At 42.2% G+C, this 20,775-nt stretch overlaps 1 protein-coding gene across 5 annotated transcripts in view; it reads left to right on the top strand.

Annotated features, from left to right (window-relative positions):
- Window positions 1–20,775, top strand: part of LOC101112460 (ATP-dependent translocase ABCB1-like) — a 166,288-nt gene that overhangs the window by 63,692 nt on the left and 81,821 nt on the right. For 4 of the 5 annotated variants that reach the window (XM_042249153.2, XM_060414579.1, XM_060414578.1 and 1 more), the window contains 10 exons: window positions 8,827–8,940; window positions 9,084–9,194; window positions 9,282–9,407; window positions 9,514–9,717; window positions 10,619–10,789; window positions 12,793–12,954; window positions 13,998–14,174; window positions 14,697–14,843; window positions 16,035–16,142; window positions 19,424–19,501. In XM_042249153.2, coding sequence (XP_042105087.1) covers window positions 8,827–8,940; window positions 9,084–9,194; window positions 9,282–9,407; window positions 9,514–9,717; window positions 10,619–10,789; window positions 12,793–12,954; window positions 13,998–14,174; window positions 14,697–14,843; window positions 16,035–16,142; window positions 19,424–19,501 — 1,398 coding nt within the window. Of the gene's footprint in view, window positions 1–8,826; window positions 8,941–9,083; window positions 9,195–9,281; window positions 9,408–9,513; window positions 9,718–10,618; window positions 10,790–12,792; window positions 12,955–13,997; window positions 14,175–14,696; window positions 14,844–15,044; window positions 16,143–19,423; window positions 19,502–20,775 lie in introns of those variants that run through there. The other variant, XM_042249154.2, reaches the window with a different exon arrangement.

Genomic DNA, 20,775 nt, shown 5'->3' with positions numbered 1-20,775 from the left:
GATAAAGAACTTTTGGCGTATACAAAAGCTGGAGCAGTAGCTGAAGAGGTCTTAGCGGCTATTAGAACTGTGATTGCATTTGGAGGACAAAAGAAAGAACTTGAAAGGTTTGAGTCTCCTTTTTTAAGCTGGTAGAGATGTAAAATTCTGTCATCTCAAATGCCCTTCAGGTTGACGGTGATGACTGATGTATATATTTCCTAAACAGCTTCTTGAATATATTACAGCATAATTAATATTCTAGAAAAGTTGTGATTCCAGTTGTAATTATCTTATATCTGCTAATTCAAAGTGTTTTCTAAAGTCTCCTAGATGGGTAGTGAGATAAAATAGTTTCTTAAGGCTGAAACATAATTAATATCTCTGATGATAATTTTTCTCCATCAAGTTAATTCTTGATTCTAGATGGATGGGGTCATTAAGTCAAAATAATGGTTACTTCTGGGGGAGGTGAGGGGTTGGTGGTAAAAGTGGGGCACATGGCAGGGGCATCTTGATTCTGACATTGTTGTATTTCATGACCTCAGCTGTGCTTACATGAGTGCTCACTGTATACTCTTTAAAATGTACACACTGTGTTTGGAGTGTTCTTTTCTCATATGATATATTTCATACCCGTAAAGATATCCTCTGGGAGATTTGTGATGGCTATGTACCTATCATAGTTCAGAGGAAAGGAATATCTGTGCTCTATCTCATTTCTTGCAAAGTTTTTTGCTTTTGCCTTAACATGAGTCTGACTAGAAAATGGGAAGTCTTGCTTCATTGCCTTGCAAATAACCAGTCAAATGAAGCCCCTCTTCTCTTGGAGCTTAAATTCTGGCAGGGGAAGGGGACAGATACAAACAACCACAGGTCAACAACATATCTAATGTAGCAGTTGGGGTAAATATTGTTTGGGGAAGTTAAATACTCCACTAGAGTCATGAGGGTACAGTTTCAAGAGTGTATTCAGCAAAGTACTTTCTGAATAAATGTCTGAGTAGAGACAAAATGAAATTTTGAACTTGGCGTTCATTTCCAGTTTTTCTCAATGGAGAAGTGTATCAGAAAAGGAATCTGTTTACCAACATGGGGCAACAAATCTTATCTGATTCTGCCTAGTTATTGCGCCAAGGGAAAGCATCTCTCTGTAGAAATCAAAAGTGCAAGCCTCACCTTCACCTGCTGCTAGAGTCTGAATTTATAATACTCTGAGCACCAGGGAGCTCTCTCTTCCTAAAGCTGAGGGTTTCAAATTAAAAATGAATCCGTATCCAGTGGTAGCGCTAAGGTGTTTGGTAGAAGACATTTAAAAACTGCTGAAAATTCATGAACTAAGCAGCTAAATTAAGAAGTTACAAAAAGAATAACAGAGAAAAGTAAGTATAAGAAGGATAAAGGATTAAGAGGAAAAACATTTTAATAGAAAATAAAGATAAAGAAGCAAAGTTCAGTTCAGTTAAGTCGCTCAGTCATGTCCGACTCTTTGTGACCCCATGAATCGCAGCACGCCAGGCCTCCCTGTCCAAAACCAACTCCCAGAGTTCACTCAGACTCATGTCCATCGAGTCAGTGATGCCATCCAGCCATCTCATCCTCTGTCGTCCTCTTCTCCCCCTGCTCCCAATCCCTCCCAGCATCAGAGTCTTTTCCAATGAGTCAACTCTTTGCATGAGGTGGCCAAAGTATTGGAGTTTCAGCTGTAGCATCAGGCCTTCCAAAGAACACCCAGGCCTGATCTCCTTTAAAATGGACTGATTGGATCTCCTTGCAGTCCAAGGGACTCTCAAGAGTCTTCTCCAACACCACACTTCAAAAGCATCAATTCTTCGGCGCTCAGCTTTCTTCACAGTCCAATGTTCACATCCATACATGACCACTGGAAAAACCATAGCCTTGACTAGGTGGACCTGTGTTTTCAAAGTAATGTCTCTGCTTTTGAATATGCTATCTAGGTTAGTCATAACTTTCCTTCCAAGTTCTAAGCGTCTTTTAATTTCATGGCTGCAGTCACCATCTGCAATGATTTTAGAGTGCAGAAAAATAAAGTCTGACACTGTTTCCACTGTTTCCCCATCTATTTCCCATGAAGTGATGGGACCGGATGCCATGATCTTCATTTTCTGAATGTTGACCTTTAAGCCAACTTTTTCACTCACCTGTTTCATTTTCATCAAGAGGCTTTTTAGTTCCTCTTCACTTTCTGCCATAAGGGTGGTGTCATCTGCATATCTGAGGTTATTGATCTTTCTCCCGGCAGTCTTGACTCCAGCTTGTGCTTCTTCCAGCCCAGCGTTTCTCATGATATACTCTGCATATAAGTTAAATAAGCAGGGTAACAATATACAGCCTTGACATAATCCTTTTCCTATCTGGAACCAGTCTGTTGTTCCATGTCCAGTTCTAACTGTTGCTTCCTGACCTGCATATAGGTTTCTCAAGGGGCAGATGAGGTGGTCTGGTATTCCCATCTCTTTCAGAATTTTCCACAGTTTATTGTGATCCACACAGTCAAAGGCTTTGGCACAATCAATAAAGCAGAAATAGATATTTTTGTGGAACTCTCTTGCTTTTCCCATGATCCAGCGGATGTTGGCAATTTGATCTCTGGTTCCTCTGCCTTTTCTAAAACCAGCTTGAACATCTGAAAGTTCACAGTTCACGTACTGCTGAAGCCTGGCTTGGAGAATTTTGAGCCTTACTTTACTAGCATGTGAGATGAGTGCAATTGTGCAGTAGTTTGCGCATTCTTTGGCCATTGCCTTTCTTTGGGATTGGAATGATAACTGACCTTTTTCAGTCCTGTGGCCACTGCTGAGTTTTCCAAATTTGCTGGCATATTGAGTGCAGCACTTTGACAGCATCATCTTTCAGGATTTGAAATAGCTCAGCTGGAATTCCATCACCTCCACTAGCTTTGTTTATAGTGATGCTTTCTAAGGCCCACTTGACTTCGCATTCCAGGATGTCTGGCTCTAGGTGAGTGATCACACCATCGTGATTATCTGGGTCATGAAGATCTTTTTTGCACAGTTCTTCTGTGTATTCTTGCCACCTCTTCTTAATATCTTCTGCTTCTGTTAGGTCCATACCATTTCTGTCTTTTATCGAAAGAAGCAAAGGGTTGACAAAAAATCATAAACTAATTTTTATGAAAATATGGATAAATAATGAAGGAGTATTTTGCAGGTTTAATCAGGAACAAAATGAAAGAGAAAAGGAAAAACGTTGCTATAGATTTTTAAAATATTACTTTAAGAATTACAGTTTTATACCAGTAATTAAAAATCCCTGATGAGATAGATGATGTCTCAGAAAAATATATGTTAAAATTCTCACTTAAGACGAAAACTTGAGTAGAACCATAATCATTAAAGGTATTGAATCCAGTTTAAATTCTCCATCTTTTGCCCTTCATCTACATACACACATAAACACGCAAAAACCACCAGGTCCAGATAATTTTTCAGACATATTTTACCAAAACTTCAAGAAAGAGATAACCCCATCTTACAGAGATTGTTTGAGAGAATGAAAAAAACATATATTATAAAGTTGTGAGTTCATTTTATGAGGCTAGTATAACCTTGACATCATAACAAGATAGCAGGTATATGAGAAAGGAAAATTATAAGACAATTTCATCTAATACATGGATGCAGAAAGTCTAGATATATTACTTGCTAAATGAATCAATGTGAAAGCTGTCATCAGATTTAAAAAAAATTTCTGAACCTGATGGCTTGATCCCATAAGTGCAAAGATGATTTAACTTAGGAAATCCATGAATATCATTAACCACATTAGTAGATTGGAAGAAAGACATTTTGTTTTGATGGATGAGGTAAAAGTACTAATCACAGATGATTCATGACAAAAACTTTCTTAATTTAATAAAGAATATGTACCAGATACCTATAAGAAATTTTATTAAAGGGTAAAATGTTAATAGTATTACTTTAAAATGATGAAACAATATGTCTGCTAACATCATTTCTATTTAAGGTTGTACTGGTACAAGATAATAAAAATAAGAGTAAGAATAATAAAAATAGAAAAGTTACTAGGTTGCTAGACAAAAAGCAAAGCTGTCATTCGGTATAGAGTATGTGATTGTCTTCACAGCAAGTCCAGTAACAGTGTAATAAGATCTGCAGACCAGCAGTGTACGGGAAGGCCTCTGGGTACCCGATGACAGTTCAGGGGTAAACATGGCATTCCTGTGAACAGCAGTGAACAGTTAGAGAACATGTAGTATTCCGTCAGTTCTAGGATGCACATTTTTCTCTTGCATTTCATCGTCTCTGAAATTGAGACAAATCCTACAATCAGAGCCATCTTACAATTGCTGTGGGTCTGGACAGAGAAGCTGAGTTCTTGCAGGAAGGATTTGTGTTTGCTTCTGCCACTCACTGGGGGCACTATTAACCTGAGCCCGTGTACATTATATTCTTTGCCTAGGAGTTTTTGACCACACTGGTGAATTCATATTTTTCAGACCTGTATAAGCATTGCCTTTTATGGTTCCAGTTCCCAGGGGACATGTTTCTTTCCCCCCACCCTTCATCTGCTGTCAAGGCTGAGACAAGCAGGCTCTCCTGCTGCCACTTCCCATGGTGCACATGCTTCTTATGTTGAGGCTGTAGCCTTTTGGGTCCCTGCTGTATATGGAGTGTTCTATTAAACTCCTTTATTACTGTTGCATAAAATAACACGGTTATAATACTTCTTGATTAATGGCATCCAAAATTGAAGAACATGATAATTTTAGAAGATATTATTAGCAATGAAAAACTATAATGATGTATAACCTGGGTGTAAGGAGGGAAAGGTGTCAAGTCCAATATTCAAAACTTGGATAAATCTTATTTTAGTTCACTGAAAGTTTAAAGGAATTGAACGTATTTTTTAATGGAGAGATCTAGGTAATTAGATCTAAGTAATTAGATGGTGATTGCAGCCATGAAATTAAAAGACACTTACTCCGTGGAAGGAGTGAACAACCTAGAGAGCATATTAAAAAGCAGAGACATTACTTTGTCAACAAAGGTCCATCTAGTCAAGGCTGTGGTTTTTCCAGTAGTCGTGTATGGATGTGAGAGTTAGGACTATAAAGAAAGCTGAGTGCCGAAGAATTGATGCTTTTGAACTGTGGTGTTGGAGAAGGCTCTTGAGAGTCCCTTGGACTGCAAGGAGATCCAACCAGTCCATCCTAAAGGAGATCAGGCCTGGGTGTTCATTGGAAGGACTGATGTTGAAGCTGAAACTCCAATCCTTTGGCCACCTGATGCGAAGAGCTGACTCATTTGAAAAGACCCTGATGCTGGGAAAGATTGAGGGCTGGAGGAGAAGGGGACGACAGAGGATGAGATGGTTGGATGGCATCACCAACTCAATGGACATGGGTTTGGGTGGACTCCAGGTGTTGGTGATGGACAGGGAGGCCTGGTGTGCTGCCGTCCATGGGGTTGCAAAAAGTCGGATATGACTGAGCAAGTGAACTGAACTGAATTAATTAGATATAGATTGTTTTGTTTTGTTTTTTAGAGAAGATAGTGATCAACTTTTTAACAAGCAAATGGGCTTACACAGTTATATTCAAAGATTCATATTCTGTGTAGAATTATTTCTTCAGAAGATGTTATTTACTGGACTCTGTCTTTGAAAGGTCCCCTAGAAAATTTGAAATTAGCTTTTCTTGAATATCAGGAGTAGACTGAAGACTACAACCTGAGGGCCTAAGGTTCTAAGGAGTGGGTTGCTATTTCCTTCTCTAATCTTTGAATAAAAAATAGAAAAATATATTTGTTAATCAGTGCTCAGGCTGATTTCTTTATACATTGTAGCATTATTCATATATTAAATTCTGGCATTCTTACAGAGTTTGAATTCTGGTATTAAGCTATTTCAATTAAGCAGTGTTGTGTTTTGTTTTTTTTTAAGTAGATACTAATAAGTAACCAGGTCTTCAAAAATTATAATAAACTTTGAAAAACCAAAGTAGCCCTCACTGGATTTTTTTTTTTTTTAACATTAAGAAACTTAAAAATCAATTATCTGTAAAAAAATGAAAATTTAGAAATATTTTCTCAAAATATGGATATAATTATGGTAAACCCTCCAGAATATGACAGAAATACTTTTCTGAATTTTATTCAATTTTAATTTTACTTTAATTTACTTTGCATGTCCTGGTAAGGAGTCAGGATTTAATTCCAAGGGCACAGGGAAGCAGTTAAGGGATTTAAACAAGGGAATGACTGTCTACTTTATATTTTAAAATCATTTCTCTGTCTGTAATTGGTCCGGTGAATGGATGAAAGCCATCAAAAATTTGAACTGCTCAGAAGACTGTTGAAGTGGTCCAGAAGAAGGAGGATAAGTCCCTGGATTTGAGATTTAAGTTGGAAGTGGAATTATTAAGGGGCTTCCCAGGTGACTTAGTGGTAAAGAATCCACCTGCCAATTCAGGAAATGTGAGAGACACAGATTCGATCCATGGGTCAGGAAGATCCCCTGGAGAAGGAAATGGCAGCCCATTCCAGTATTCTTGCCTGGAGAATCCCATGGACAGAGGAGCCTGGTGGCTACAGTCCATGGGATGGCAGAAGAGTCAGACACGACTGAGTGACTTAACAACAGCAATAATAGAATTATTAAAGCTATTCTTAGACCAAATATAATTCTTCAGTTTTCCTTCTAGTTCTTACCCTTCCGTTTGCTGCTTCCACATAGACAGGAATTAAGGTCTTTACTCTGATTTTCTCTTCAAATTAGCAGGTATAGTAAGATGTCTCAAATTCTCTTATAATTTAAAGTGGATTTAATTCAGTAGTACACAGTGGGGCTTCCCTGGTGGCTCAGATGGTAAAGAATTTTCTTGGAATGCAGGAGACCTGGGTTTGATCCCTGGGTCGGGAAGATCCTGTAGCTATCCACACCAGTATTCTTTCCTGGAGAATCCCATGGCGAGGAGCCTGGCGGGCTCCAGTCCATGGGGTTGCAAGGAGTCAGGCAGGACTTAGCACAGGACGCAGTTTATTTACATGTAAATAAACTGTGGAGTCGGACACCAGTGAGTGACTAACACACCCACACACAGCAGAAATTTTTCCTTGCTCCCATAGGTGGCTATTTGCATCATTGATAAATGTGTTCATATTACTTAAGAAAAATAGTTTTTCTAATTGTCAGTGTTTTGTTATGTAACTTTGACCCCTTTTAGGAAATTCTACTTTACCATTTTGATACTAGAGTTTTTAGTGAATTGATGATTTTAATATCTGATTTTGTACATGTGACATTTTTGTTGACAAGCTAATCAAAAAGCCTATGCAAAAGGAGTAGTGTTTGCTTCTCCTCCTTCCTTATCCCCTTCTTTTTTTCATTTATCTCTTCTGGCATCTAAGTGATTTTCTTCCTTGTTGCTTCTTCCTGTGCGAAAGTTTCCTCGGGCTGCTTGGGACACAGCGTATCACAGTGATTTCTACGTTAGTGTCGGTAAGCAAGAACTGAAATAAAGGCAAAACAAAGTGTGAGTCATGAGCGTTAAAGTTCCTTAAATGTAATCATGTGTAAGTTATGCCCAGTGGTACTTTCATGTCACATCAGCTCATAAAGTGGGAGACTGTATATTCAACCACTGAAGCACATTTCTCAAAAATAATTTTCTATTCAAGGGTTATAACTGGCTAGTTGAAGATTTACATTTTTTGGAGGGAGAAACTTTAATAATGTATTACCATTTTATCACTATAAAGTTCTGTTTAAATTTACTCTTTAGGAAGTAATCATGTAAATTTCATTAGGCCATGCCATGCTTTGGTAACTGGTTTCGGTGAGGTAGTTTTTAAATGTCATGAGGGCATGAAAGAATACATGCTCATATCTGAGCAGGGCTTGACCTCTGCTTGTACATTCTCAAATGGAACAAATCCTCCAAAAAAATTAATATAATACTGTATAATGTTTATACCATCCTGTGTTTATGGATCAAAGAACTCAAAATATACATCCTATTAAAAATAAACTCTTTCATTTCTGCAATTATGAGCTCCTCTTTTTGCAAGGCAGTGTTCTGACGGCCTGTAGGGAATTGTATTAATTGAATAAGAACAAATTTAAGGCTCAATTACAGTCTGTTCTCTCTGATAGTTTTACCATGGTTCTGTATCTGCAAAGATCCTTCTTTTTTTTTAAATCTGATCCCCATTCACTTATCTCCATATCTCCCTTCTTAAGCAGAACAGTCTGCTATGCACCTGTCTCCTTTAATTTGAATGTCAGAAATTAGCCACTTCCCCAGGGTTTAAAAAGTGCTCAAATTATGTTAAGTGATTAGAATGAGAGGGAAATGTCTATCCGTGCTCTCCAGCATTGCTTTGGTTTTTGTTTGCTTCCTTGGTTTTGCCCTCTTTTGCGTAATCTCCTGTATTTGACTATCTCTTGTCTCTTTTTGCAAATAAAGAAATTGAAGTCCAGACTGTCAGAGAATCACCTGAAGACATACAGCCATTTAGAGCTTAATCCAGGGTTCAGACCTCAGGTTTCTGACTCTCATAGTAGGGTTTATCTCCAGTATACCCTGCTGATGCTCTAAACCAAAATTCTTGGCCTTTGAAGACATATGAAAAGATTCCAGTCATATAGAATTTATTATTTCACGGATCCAGTAAGACTAATTCAGCATTCTCAACTGAAGAGTACTTCAATTTTAAAAATAGTTTTAATAGTCAGTATTCATATGTTATCTTGCCATGTAAAAATTTAACTAATGATGTTAAAAGTGTGAGAAAAGCGTACTAAATACGAAGTAACTCGATGCTTTTACTTCACATTCCTCAGGTCTTCTTTTCTGTATTAATTGGAGCTTTTAGTATTGGACAGGCATCTCCAAACATTGAGGCTTTTGCAAACGCAAGAGGAGCAGCTTATGAAGTCTTCAAGATCATTGATAATGTAAGTCAGGGCTGGCCATTTATCTGTCTGTCTAAAACAGGGTATTTCTTTATCACTTTTATTCAGCTCTCCACAAATGTAATTGAAAGTATTTATTGTAACCTAGTAGTTGCTGTAACCTTCTGAAATTTTATTCTGTTTAGAAACCAAGCATCAACAGCTATTCAAACGCTGGGCACAAACCCGACAATATTAAAGGAAATCTGGAATTCAGAAATGTTCACTTCCATTACCCATCTCGAAACGAAGTTAAGGTACAATGAAATGATGACTCAACGATTCAACAATGTACGTAGTCCTGAAATCTGTGGTTTAAGTTTATTTCTCGTTCATTCTCATAGATCTTGAAGGGCCTCAACCTGAAGGTAGGGAGTGGGCAGACGGTGGCCCTGGTTGGGAACAGCGGCTGTGGGAAGAGCACCACCGTCCAGCTGATGCAGAGGCTGTATGACCCCACGGAGGGCATGGTGAGGTGACTCTTGTTCAGCCAGATGCTGCAGCTCTGACTTACCTCAGCAGGTCGCACATCACAATTCTGCGCTGTGTGCATATCACCGCTCCTTTTTATTTTAGGTCAGTATCGACGGACAGGATATCAGGACCATCAACGTAAGGTATCTGCGGGAGATTATCGGGGTGGTGAGTCAGGAGCCTGTGCTGTTTGCCACCACGATAGCTGAGAACATTCGCTATGGCCGTGAAGATGTCACCATGGATGAGATTCAGAAAGCTGTGAAGGAAGCCAACGCCTATGACTTTATCATGAAACTGCCTAACGTGAGTCCTTCTCCATCCTTGTTGTGCTGGAGGGTCATGGCACGCCGGCCTGACGCATAGGAAGTCAGGGCAGGAATATAAACTGGAGGAACTTCCCAAGGTGGCAGATCAAGATGACTCCAGATTGTAAAGCTCGACTAGCATCAACTAGTAGCAGACATGCTTTTTAAAAACATGTGCTTATTTTTTGACTACTCTGGGTCTTCATTGCTGCCAGCCGGGTTTCTCCAGTGCGGGCAGCAGGGGCTACTCTCCAGTTGCGGGCGAGGGCTTCTCAGTGGGGTGGCTTCTCTTGTTGCAGAGCACGGGCTCTAGGCACCCAGGTGCCAGTAGTTGTGGCTCCGGGGCTCTGGAGCACAGGCTCGGTAGCTGTGGCACATGGTATTAGTTGCTCCGTGGCGTGTGGAATCTTTCTGGACCAGGTTTCAAACAGGTGTGCCCTTCATTGCGAGGGAGATTCTTACCCACTGCACCATGAGGGAAGACCTGACTTTTTTTTTTTTTAATTAGGGTTGGTTATTGCTAAGTTTGAGGCCTCCCAGGTGGTGCCAGTGGTAAAGAACTCACGTCCTAACGCAGGAGACATAAGACACAATTCCTGGGTTGGGAAGATCCCTGGAGGAGGGCATGGCAGCCCACTCCAGTATTCTTGCCTGGTGAGTTCTATGGACAGAGGAGCCTGGTGGGCTTCACTCCGTAGAGTCGCAGAGTTCGACACGACTGAAGTGACTTCACACACACACACACACACACACACACACACACACACACACACACACACAAAACTAGAGCATACTGCCTGTTAGATTTGGGTTGTTTATAGGATTACTTCCCATCTTAAAAATCTTAGGTGAGATTGCTTATTCTGTTGTTTAATCCTCCTGCGTTTTCGATGTTGTAGAAATTTGACACCCTGGTTGGAGAGAGAGGAGCCCAGCTAAGTGGTGGACAGAAGCAGAGAATCGCCATTGCCCGGGCCCTGGTTCGCAACCCCAAGATCCTCCTGCTGGATGAGGCCACCTCAGCGCTGGACACAGAGAGTGAAGCGGTGGTTCAGGCGGCCCTGGATAAGGTGGGTGAACCTCAGTTCAATCCTAGCTGGTTTATAAGCATAAGAACATTCCATTGTTAATTCTTCTTAATATTATTTTTAAAGAAATCTCTCCTAAAGTAATTCTTTAAGCTATTAAAACCATCAGGCCTCTCTGGATCTGTATAACTTCTATTTCTCTGGTATATTTTCAGGTAGAGATGAATAAACTTTCATTGAAAGATACTTGCACATTTTTTTAATTTAAACAATGAGAAATACAGACTCAGATGAAAGTTGGTCTTCATTGTGCTCTTAAAAACTTAGTGTTAGAGATCACCCTGATACCTAGGTTTTATGAGTTTTTACTGTTGTCACCACGAGGAAGGTTTACATCTAGTTCTCAGGAGATCAGATGCCTATCAAAGACAATGGGAAATGAGAGATCTCTTATCTTGAGGAGAGTGCCAGAGAGTTGATGACGCTGGGAATGAAATGAAATGTCCTTGACCATCGAGAGAGTTCGACCTTCCTGCAGTACTGAGTTCACGTGACTCACTCACCGGCTAGATTGAGTGTGTGCCACGCCAGTCACCGTGTGCTTGGTCTCTGGTGACAAGTAGGCTCGCTCTGTGAGGACACGGAACGTGGAAACCTTTTCACCCATAAGTGCTGTGAGTTCAAGTGCTCCCGGTAGAACTGAAAGATGAGCTCATTTCTGCTCCAACTATCCCCCTCTTCTAATAACAAAACAACTCTGTTTCGCTAAACATCCTGTCAGAGTGCATAACAGATTGTTGAGAAAGGAAAAAGAAAAAAGGTCCCTAACAATTTTGTGGACCAGAATAGATGGAGATGCGATTGAGTCTGCTTTTCCCTCTTCACTTTGCTTATCTGTGTTTTCTTTCTATTCTACCATGTTACTATGTATTAAATTATTAATAAAATAATTTAGAAAGGTTGCATTTAAAAATACCTTTTCCTGTTAATGCACATTTTAAAGGGGGCATTCCACATTTCATCCTTTGAAAACATCCAAAGAATCAATCCATTGTCTTCTCTGCTTTCTAGTTGTTTCCACCTAATTTTTCTGATGTGCTTTTTTTTTTTTTTTCTTCCAGGACTTTTTCTCACTTCTCTTTTTCAAACTGATCCTTATACCTCTTTTTGCTAGCTTATTCTTAGAATTTTATTGCTAGTTTCCAGAGAGAAATATGAGTAAGAAAAATTATAAGCACTGGGGAAGTTACAAAGGTTAAAGAAATCTCAGACAAGTGCTGGTTATCTGGCTTTGTTCCATATGAAAATAAAAATAAGATTGGGTGTTTAAGACATTTACTTAGCTCCTTAGTTTTTTCCATAATGCTTCTCCCTAGAAATAGGCATCATTTATTAAGCACTTACTGTGTACATCACAGTGCTACCTGTGCATTATTGTATATCACAACCACTCCAGAAAGTAGCCTTGCACTGTTATCCCCATTTGATATGTGAATAAGTTGAACCTTGCACAGGTTTAAAGGCTTGTATAAGATCCTGGAACTCATACAGAGCAGAACTAAGGTTTGAGTTCAGATCAGTGCGACACTGAAGTCTGGCCTGTGTTGCCTCACATTTAGTGTTGGTCTTGGTCATCCAGATGTCTGTGAGAGAGCACAGGGGGACTTCCAGGGGGCCTTGCTGCTGGCTGGCTTCACGGGATAGCAGCGGGCCTGTGTCTGCTCCGATTGACTGATTCCTGGGCTGTCGAGTGTTTTACCTCTGTATAAGCCCTGGATTATTATGTAAACTTAGGCTAGTAGAGATTGAGTAAAATCTTAGAGGCTTACATAGTGTTAATATGAGACTATCATATTTGTGTTTATACTTATTAAAGCATCATTTAAACCATTAACAATACATTTACTGAAGCCAGAGACTGCCTCATATGGCTTACACGGCTTTGCAATGTCCAGGGCATTGGTGGTCAGGAAATATACATTGAATTGCTGAATGTTTTTCATATAATCGTTCATGTATTCAAAAACGAGATTTTCTCCCTTTAGGCCAGAGAAGGCCGGACCACCATTGTGATAGCGCATCGTCTGTCCACGGTTCGCAATGCTGACGTCATCACTGGTCTTGATGATGGAGTCATCGTGGAGGAAGGCAGTCATGATGAGCTCATGGGGAAGAGAGGCATTTACTTCAAACTTGTCACAATGCAGGTGCAATCTGACTCTAGCAGTTTCCTCAAGTATCCCAGGCATGAGCCGATTTTGCTGATCTGGTGCTATAAATAAATGTTACTATTGATTATTTTGAGAAGAGGGAAAAAATTTTGGGGTGGGAAGCAAGGAAGATCACACCAGGTTTTAGATATTTTTTTCCCTCTTGAAAGGAGAGAAATGAAGAAGGATAGAGAAAGGTAAAATTAAAAAGGCTTAAAAGTGAGCTATCCACTCTAGTAGGGGCTTCGAAGGTGGCTCAGTGGTAAAGAGTCTGCCTGCTAAGCAGGGGATGTGGGTTCAATCCCTAGGTCAGGAGATCCCCTGGAGAAGGAAATGGCAACCCACTCCAGTATTCTTCTGGGAAAATTCCATAGCCAGAGGAGCCTGGCAGGTTACGGCCCATAGGGTGGCAAAAAGAGCAGGACCCAACTGAGTGGCTAACCAGCAGCCACAGCAGTATCCACTCTCGCAGCTGCTAGCCACTCATGGCTGTTGAGCACGTTAGTGGTGGCTAATCTGAATCGAAGTGGTCGTAAGTTGAAAATGCATACCAGAGTCCAAAGACTTAGTCCAAAGAAAAATGCAAGGTATCTCAAAAAGTTTTTATGCTGATTACGTTAATCTAATATCTTAGATACATTAAAGGTTAGATAAAATATAGTATTAAAGTTAACTTTACCTGTCACTTTTTTTGACATGTCTACTGAAAACATTGTGTCTCACAGTATGACTTGCACCGTTATTTGTGAGATGTCACTGGTCCAAAGCAAATCTGACTGAGCCAAAATCACTCACACAGAGGAGGTGACTAGATAAGATACTTGGAATGGATGCCATATTGTTTCAGCATAGTTTATATGGATCCTTATTTAATGGTTTCAATTTTCAAATATAATCACACCAAAAAAAATAGCAGTTCCATTTCATCCTTTCCCATAAGGACTTAAATTACCATTTTCCTTGATACCTACTGTTGAGCGATTAGATTTTGTTGGTTAATTCCGCCTAACCAACTTATGCGTATTTCTTGTTTATTTTAGACAAAAGGAAATGAACTTGAATTGGAAAATACCCCTGGTGAATCCCTAAGTAAAATTGATGACTTGTACACGTCCTCCCAAGATTCAAGATCCAGTCTAATCAGAAGAAAATCAACTCGCAGGAGTATCCATGGATCCCAAAGCCAGGACAGAAAGCTCAGTACAGAAGAAACTTTGGTACAAAAGAGGCTGCAGACTGATGTCTTTAGCAGAGGGCTAAGGCTGGGATGGGAGTGGGAGCAAGAAAGGGTTATCCAGAGTTCCCTGTCCTGTCCCTTCGCTTGGTCCACAGACCCAAATCTCAACCTGTTAACTCTAAGGTGGAATTTATGAATGATAATTTATAGGATAAGAACTTTAGAATTAGAGTTTATAATGTAAAGAGATAATAGTGGGTCTTCAAATACAAACAGTTTTGTTCTTTCATCCTTACAAATATGCTTGTCACATTCCAGATGTCCGGTCAGACTTATATATTTATGGACTCATCATGTATTCCTTTAAAAATGAAGGCACAATGTAACAGAATCTGTCAGCACTCTTTAAGAAAAGTTCCATAGCCATCAATTGATAAGGAAGTAGGAATAAGATATATTTGCTTAAAAACTGTTGTGCATACAGAAGAACTGTACGTCAGTTCAATCCATTAAGATCAGTTATTTTCCTAACGAGTTTGTTGTAATATTTTGTGTTCTCCAGGATGAAAGTGTACCTCCCGTTTCCTTTTGGAGGATTCTGAAGCTGAATATAACTGAATGGCCTTATTTTGTGGTTGGTGTATTTTGTGCCATTATAAATGGAGGTCTGGAACCAGCACTGTCAGTCATACTTTCAAGGATGATAGGAGTAAGTGTTTATGTTCGCTTTTGGGGACTTACCTGTGAGTCCTGACTAAAGAATGAACTGTTTGTATTTGAAAATTTATATAAAAGCCACAAAAACACACATTGCACCTTCATGAAACAGCTTGAAGATGTAGAGGTTTTATTTGTGATAGGAAAACTGATTCAAAACTTCCTTTGTCGTGGCACTTGGTTTCTATCCTAGGGCCCTGGGAATGAGATCCTGGAAAACAGTCCATGAAGCTGACTAGGCGACTGTCCCCTACCTGCCATCGCTGGACTCTGAGTCAACCTGAGCAATAGTTCTGTGACTGGTGTACAGAGAGGCTTCCTCACGTGTTCATCACACCAGCTCAAGGGAGAGCCACTCTCTGATTCGTGTGCTTGTCAGGACGTGATGAGGCTGAGCACTTGGCCTCTGTGGGATGTCCATCCCACGTATTAAGAGGAAAACAAATGGGATGGCTTGAAAAGATTCAGGTTGACAGATACTGGTCGCACCTGCTTTTCATGATGTCATTTTCAACCATAAAGTTACAATCTCACACGTCAGATTTTGGCCCAGTGTGAAAGAAGATGGGTTTCTTTCCCTGTGAAGTGGTTGTTCTCTGCCCTGCTTTTTGAGCCCAAGGCATCCTGTTTAGCTCTTTTAACCAAGGTCTCTGAGTGTGGTTCCGGGTGAGCTGGCTCTAGTTGCCCACTGTCTAACAGGCCACCCTACAAAGAAGGCTGGCTGAAGAAGCATCCTTTCTTCAGAGAGACCTGGGCTGAATATATGAGCTCACCTCCTGGGCTCACCAAAACCACATCAGCAGATGTGTCCCCAGACACCTTGGGACAGTTGGAAATGTCCCGTGTGAAACAAGACTGCCATGCAGTGTAGTCTCCATCACAGGAATAGGAGAGTATCTGTCCCCAGTTCTGCGGTAGTGGGTTTGGTGCTGACTTGAAGCACCCATTACTTCAAGAAGGAGTATGAGCGGAGAAAGACTTGGATGGATTAGTGAATGAATGACAGGCCCTGGCCCCCAGGGAAGGCACGGTGCTGCCCCATTTAAGTCTGGCCTTAGGGAAGCCTGCCTGAGCTCCACATGCTAAGGCCCTCTTGACCCCAAATACTATAACTCGATGTAACATGGGTCAGACTTTGATTTCTTCAGTGGTACTGAAACCCTTAAATATTTTCTTTTGCCAGATCTTCACCAGAGATGACGATGACGAAACCAAACGACAGAACAGTAACTTGTTTTCACTGTTGTTTCTAATCCTTGGAATTATTTCTTTTATTACATTTTTCCTTCAGGTAAGTGTCTACATTTTCACCTTTTTTTTTCCATTTGGAGAACTGTATCATTACCCAACTGGGGGAATTTATTAAACATCTGTGTGATTTGCTGTTGAGCAGAGTCACTCTTCTAGTCACTGGGCTCTTAGCAGTCAGTTTACTTGACTTAAACCAAAGATGTTTGCTTCCTCCGGCCTCCTCTTACACCCCAAGGGAAGGAACCCTTGCTTCCTTCCTTCTCCCCACCTTCTCCCCTGACTTGAAATGTTCATGAAGTCAGAGGGAACGGAGATTGTCTGATCTAACACAATGATTGGAAGTAAAAGCAGGGGTCTTAGAAATGGAATCTAGGGGAGCTGTGGACACATGTTTGGGTATATAAGTACTGCCATCCAGTTCTGATACTCAAGTATCTTCCAGTGTTCTAAAAGCAAGAACAAACCTTAGAGCCCCACAAGCCAGTCATGCTGATTTCAAAAATATTTGAAGAGTTTGTCATCCTTTTCCTGAAGAAGAAGAAATCTTTTCTAATGATGGAGGAATGTCAGTCTTCAAACAAAAAGTGTAGTAAGCATATGTAAAGTATCAGATTTTACAGATTGCCGATCATTTGGCTGAAATGAAATTGCCAGGAGTTTAAGCACTCTAGAAGCTCCGCATGGTAAGGCAGTATGGGCTTTGGTGTTAGGTGTAGGGTCAGGTATGAGTTGCACCAGTTCCTAATTTTGTGTCCTTGAACAAGTACATAACTGAACTGTGTAAGCCTCAGTTCCCTCATGTGTTAAAATGGGGATAATGGTAGCTGACTCTTGATGATGAAAAGAGGTAAATTCCTAGTTGTGTGTGAGATGATTATAAACATAATCACTCATTAAATGAATGAGTGGTTCCTGCTGCTGCTGCTGCTAAGTTGCTTCAGTCGTGTCTGACTCTGTGTGACCCCGTAGATGACAGCTCACCAGGCTCCTCTGTCTCTGGGATTCTCCAGGCAAGAATAATGGAGTGGGTTGCCATTTCCTTCTCCAATGCATGCATGCATGCTAAGTCACTTCAGTCGTGTCTCACTCTCTGCGACCCTATGGACAGCAGCCCTCTAGGCTCCTCTGTCCATGGGATTCTCTAGGCAAGAATACTGGAGTGGGTTGCCATTTCCTTCTCTAGAATGAGTGGTTAATCACATGTAATTTTTTAAGGTAGAACTCTCAATAGATCTCTTTATTTTGCATGATGTGAGCATGTTAATATATTTTGAATAGACAGGACACTTTTCTGGACATGATAGGAGATCGCAAACCCCAGAATCTTTTGTTACTGAGTCCTTCAAGTCTCTTTGGGGATTCTGATCATACTAGAATAAATGTGACACTCTTAACTTGTATACAAGATTGTCATACCAAGTATTAATGCCAGAGAAGTTGGGAGAATGTAGAGGTTACTGAGGGTGCAGTTCGTTAAGGAGTTTGGAGAGTCATAGGCTTTGAGCTGGAAATCTGAACTGGTGATGCAAAGGCAGACAAAGTGGTACCTTTGTCACACAGTGATACCCAGGGAGAGTGGAGCCTGGCTTGCCTGGCAAACCGAGGTGAGAACTAAGGCTCTGAATCCCAGGACCTCAGAAGTGCAGAGGTGGCACTGTGCCAACAATGGGATTAGAACATGGTGTTAGATGGTGTTAGCCCCTCATTTAGAAAAGCAAGGAAGGAGCTCATGGGGGATTACAGCCCAGGCTCTGGGTGCTCATTCTGGTCAAGATTCTCTTAGATGCGCATCAGATTCCAGCTCTGCCACCTTAGAACTATAGCCTCTGGCCACTTCCCAGCCTCCCTCAACCTCCATTTCTTCTGTAAAGTGGTAATTATAGGTTTGTCCTGAGGACTTGTAGAGAGAATGTTCCTGACATACTTATCACTGGCTAGTTCTCAACCAAATGACAGGAGTAGTATTCTCATAGTGGGCAGGATAGTTCCGGTTTCATTCAGTTTAAAGCAGAAACCTTCATCTGGTCACTTCCTAGTAAGGTTAATCATTTTGGTAATGGAGGGCTTCAGCTCAGTTAATCCAGGGTCTCTTTCTCTCCCGCTTGTCCCTGGCTTGGTGTGTCTTAGCAGAGAGTATACGCAGCATTGCAGCACTGGGTGGGGGGTGCTGGTCTGTGCACCTCCCCTGCCCCCTACTTCACACTGGTGACTGGAGGGGCTGGTAGCCTGCAGTTACACGGTCCAGCCTGGCTGTCCCCCTTGATCAGGACCATGAGGAAGAGTTCACTTTCTCTCCACTTGGCTCTTTGCCCGTGTTTCTTCTCTCTCTCTCTTGATAATGTCCGGCCTGCCCCCTGTGAGTGTGGAGGAGCTACAGTTGCCTTCCGTCATGTCTCAGATGCTGCAGGAGACTCTGGGCTCTTACTAGGGCTTCCCTTCCTCCAATGCACCGTCCAGCCAGTTCCACTCTGCTCTCCCTGGGCCACTGTGTGGCAGGCTCCATCTGTGAACCTCCCCTTCCCAGAGCTCCAGAGAGAAAGTGGCGCAGTGCCTCAGTCTGGCCCTATATATCCTCAAGCTCCGGGACGAGGGTCTGTCCTCCTTCCTCCCCAGATGTGGCCCTGCATGGCCACACAATCACATCTTACGCTCTTCTCTCCTCCCAGGCATAGGTCATATCCTTGGGGAAGGGGGAGATCAGTGCAGAAAACTCTCTGTCCAGTAAGCCTTCCTTTCCAGCCTATTTCTCTCCTAGACTTTGGCTTTTCTTTTAACTTGGAAACAAAGCGTTTGATATCTTTGTGTCTGCATCTTTTATGGCTGGAGGGGCTGCAGATTCCTGTTTTTCCAGGTTGCACCTCAGGTCTGGTGTAGTTGTGACCAGTGCCCGCCATCCTCCCACCCTCATTCACTCTCACAAATTTCCTGCTGGGGATGATTCATAATATAAACCCCTGGGTTAGAGTCGAATTCCCTTGCCTTGGGAACAACTCCCCAGCTTCCTCAGTGGCAGGCCCTGGTTGCTGAGAGAGAAGCCGGAGTGGGAAGGGAGACAGAGGAACCACTTCCTTGTAGATCCGCGATGGGCCCGCCGGCTGGCTGGGGAGCGGCAGTGTCGATTTCAAAACCAGATCCTCCCAACTCTGCCGGTGGCCCACCTCGCTCGTGGTCGCTGTTTGAGAAGCAGAGCCGCCAAGCCTTGAAACCGGGCTTTCCGGCTTTGTGTCCTGCCCCGGCGCTGACCCCACGTCCCTTTCCCTGGTGTCGGCGGCGGCCGGGCCTCTGACCAGCCTTCTCCCTGTGGCATGTCCCTCTCCACAGGGCTTCACGTTCGGCAAAGCAGGCGAGATCCTCACCAGGCGGCTGCGGTACCTGGTTTTCAGGTCGATGCTGAGACAGGTAGGCCTGCTGGGGATGGCGCCCCGGGGTGTGCACTGTGCCCTGTGGGGAGGCGGCGGGATTGTTGTCGGTGCCGCAGAGTGAGCCCGGGGTGCTCCGCTGGGGATGGGCTCGGGACCAGGGCGTCTCCCGGGCAGGCTCCCCTCTGCCCTCCGCCTCAGCAGCTGTAGGCGGAGGAGATGGAAGCGATCTTCCGCGCCCCCACATCCCTCTCCTCTCTTTCTTTCCTTCTCTCCGCGGGAGACCCGTGATGCTCATGTTTATTCCTGCCAAGAAGTGCCCTCTGAGCCCTTTCTTTCCACAGATCAAAAGTCAGCCCGTGGCCCACTTGGTGCTGCTTGGTTTCTGTGCTGGGGCTTGACTGATAGGCTCGTTCAAGCTGCACTGTTCCTAGCAGATAGTGACTTAGGTCCCCCCCACTGGGCTCCCTCCAGGCCCTGACAGCACATGGATGTGAATGTTTGCTTAGGGGAAGGGGAAGGGGGGTCCTAGACATGTCACTCAAAGCAGATCAGTGCAAAGGGGAAGGTGTCATTAACACAATCACCCACATTTTGCCTGTGACTTTGTAACTTTCCATTTAAAAATCACTAATACAGTGATACTTCACCAGAATGCCTCAGATATACCTGGGGGGATGGGGCGGGATTTGAACCCTGGCTCAAAGCATGGTGACCCCCTGCCGCTTAAAAACAAGACCTGTTTATGGGGATTGCTGGCTCAGGACTGACAGAGCCAGGACCAAGTCCAGGGAGTGAGAGAGCACTGTTTGGTGTAGGGCCTCTTGTCAGGATTTTCAGTCAGACAGTATTTATAAAGATCCGAATTAGACTCAGGGCCTGGGCCCAGGGCTAAATGCCCCATTCCCCGGCCAGGCCGTAGGCCAACTCCTAGGCCCCTTATACTTTGGATTTGAGCTGAGGATTTGTGTCATACCCTCTCCACCAATTATTCAGTCTAGCCATCATGCATTAAGTGCCTTCTGCTTACAAGGCATAATATACTAGGTATTGTAAGGTCTTCAAGTCAGAGTGGTGCCTGTATATATGGCAGTTATGTTCCAATAGGGGAGACACTTAAGCACTTAACAATTTTTAGAAAGCAAATGGATATGTACTATAATAAATTATAATGCATTATAACTAGTTTTTTCTTGAATATTTGATAAACACTGCTTTAACTGCAAATCACAGTTGAGATAACTTCTTATAAGCTTAGTTATTTTTGTAACAGATACAAACTGAGATACAAAACTCACAATATTTTTAGTATTT

This window comes from Ovis aries, chromosome 4 (genome assembly GCF_016772045.2).
Source record: "Ovis aries strain OAR_USU_Benz2616 breed Rambouillet chromosome 4, ARS-UI_Ramb_v3.0, whole genome shotgun sequence".
In the NCBI taxonomy this organism is placed as follows: domain Eukaryota; kingdom Metazoa; phylum Chordata; class Mammalia; order Artiodactyla; family Bovidae; genus Ovis; species Ovis aries.
This window is presented reverse-complemented; position numbering and strand designations above follow the sequence as displayed.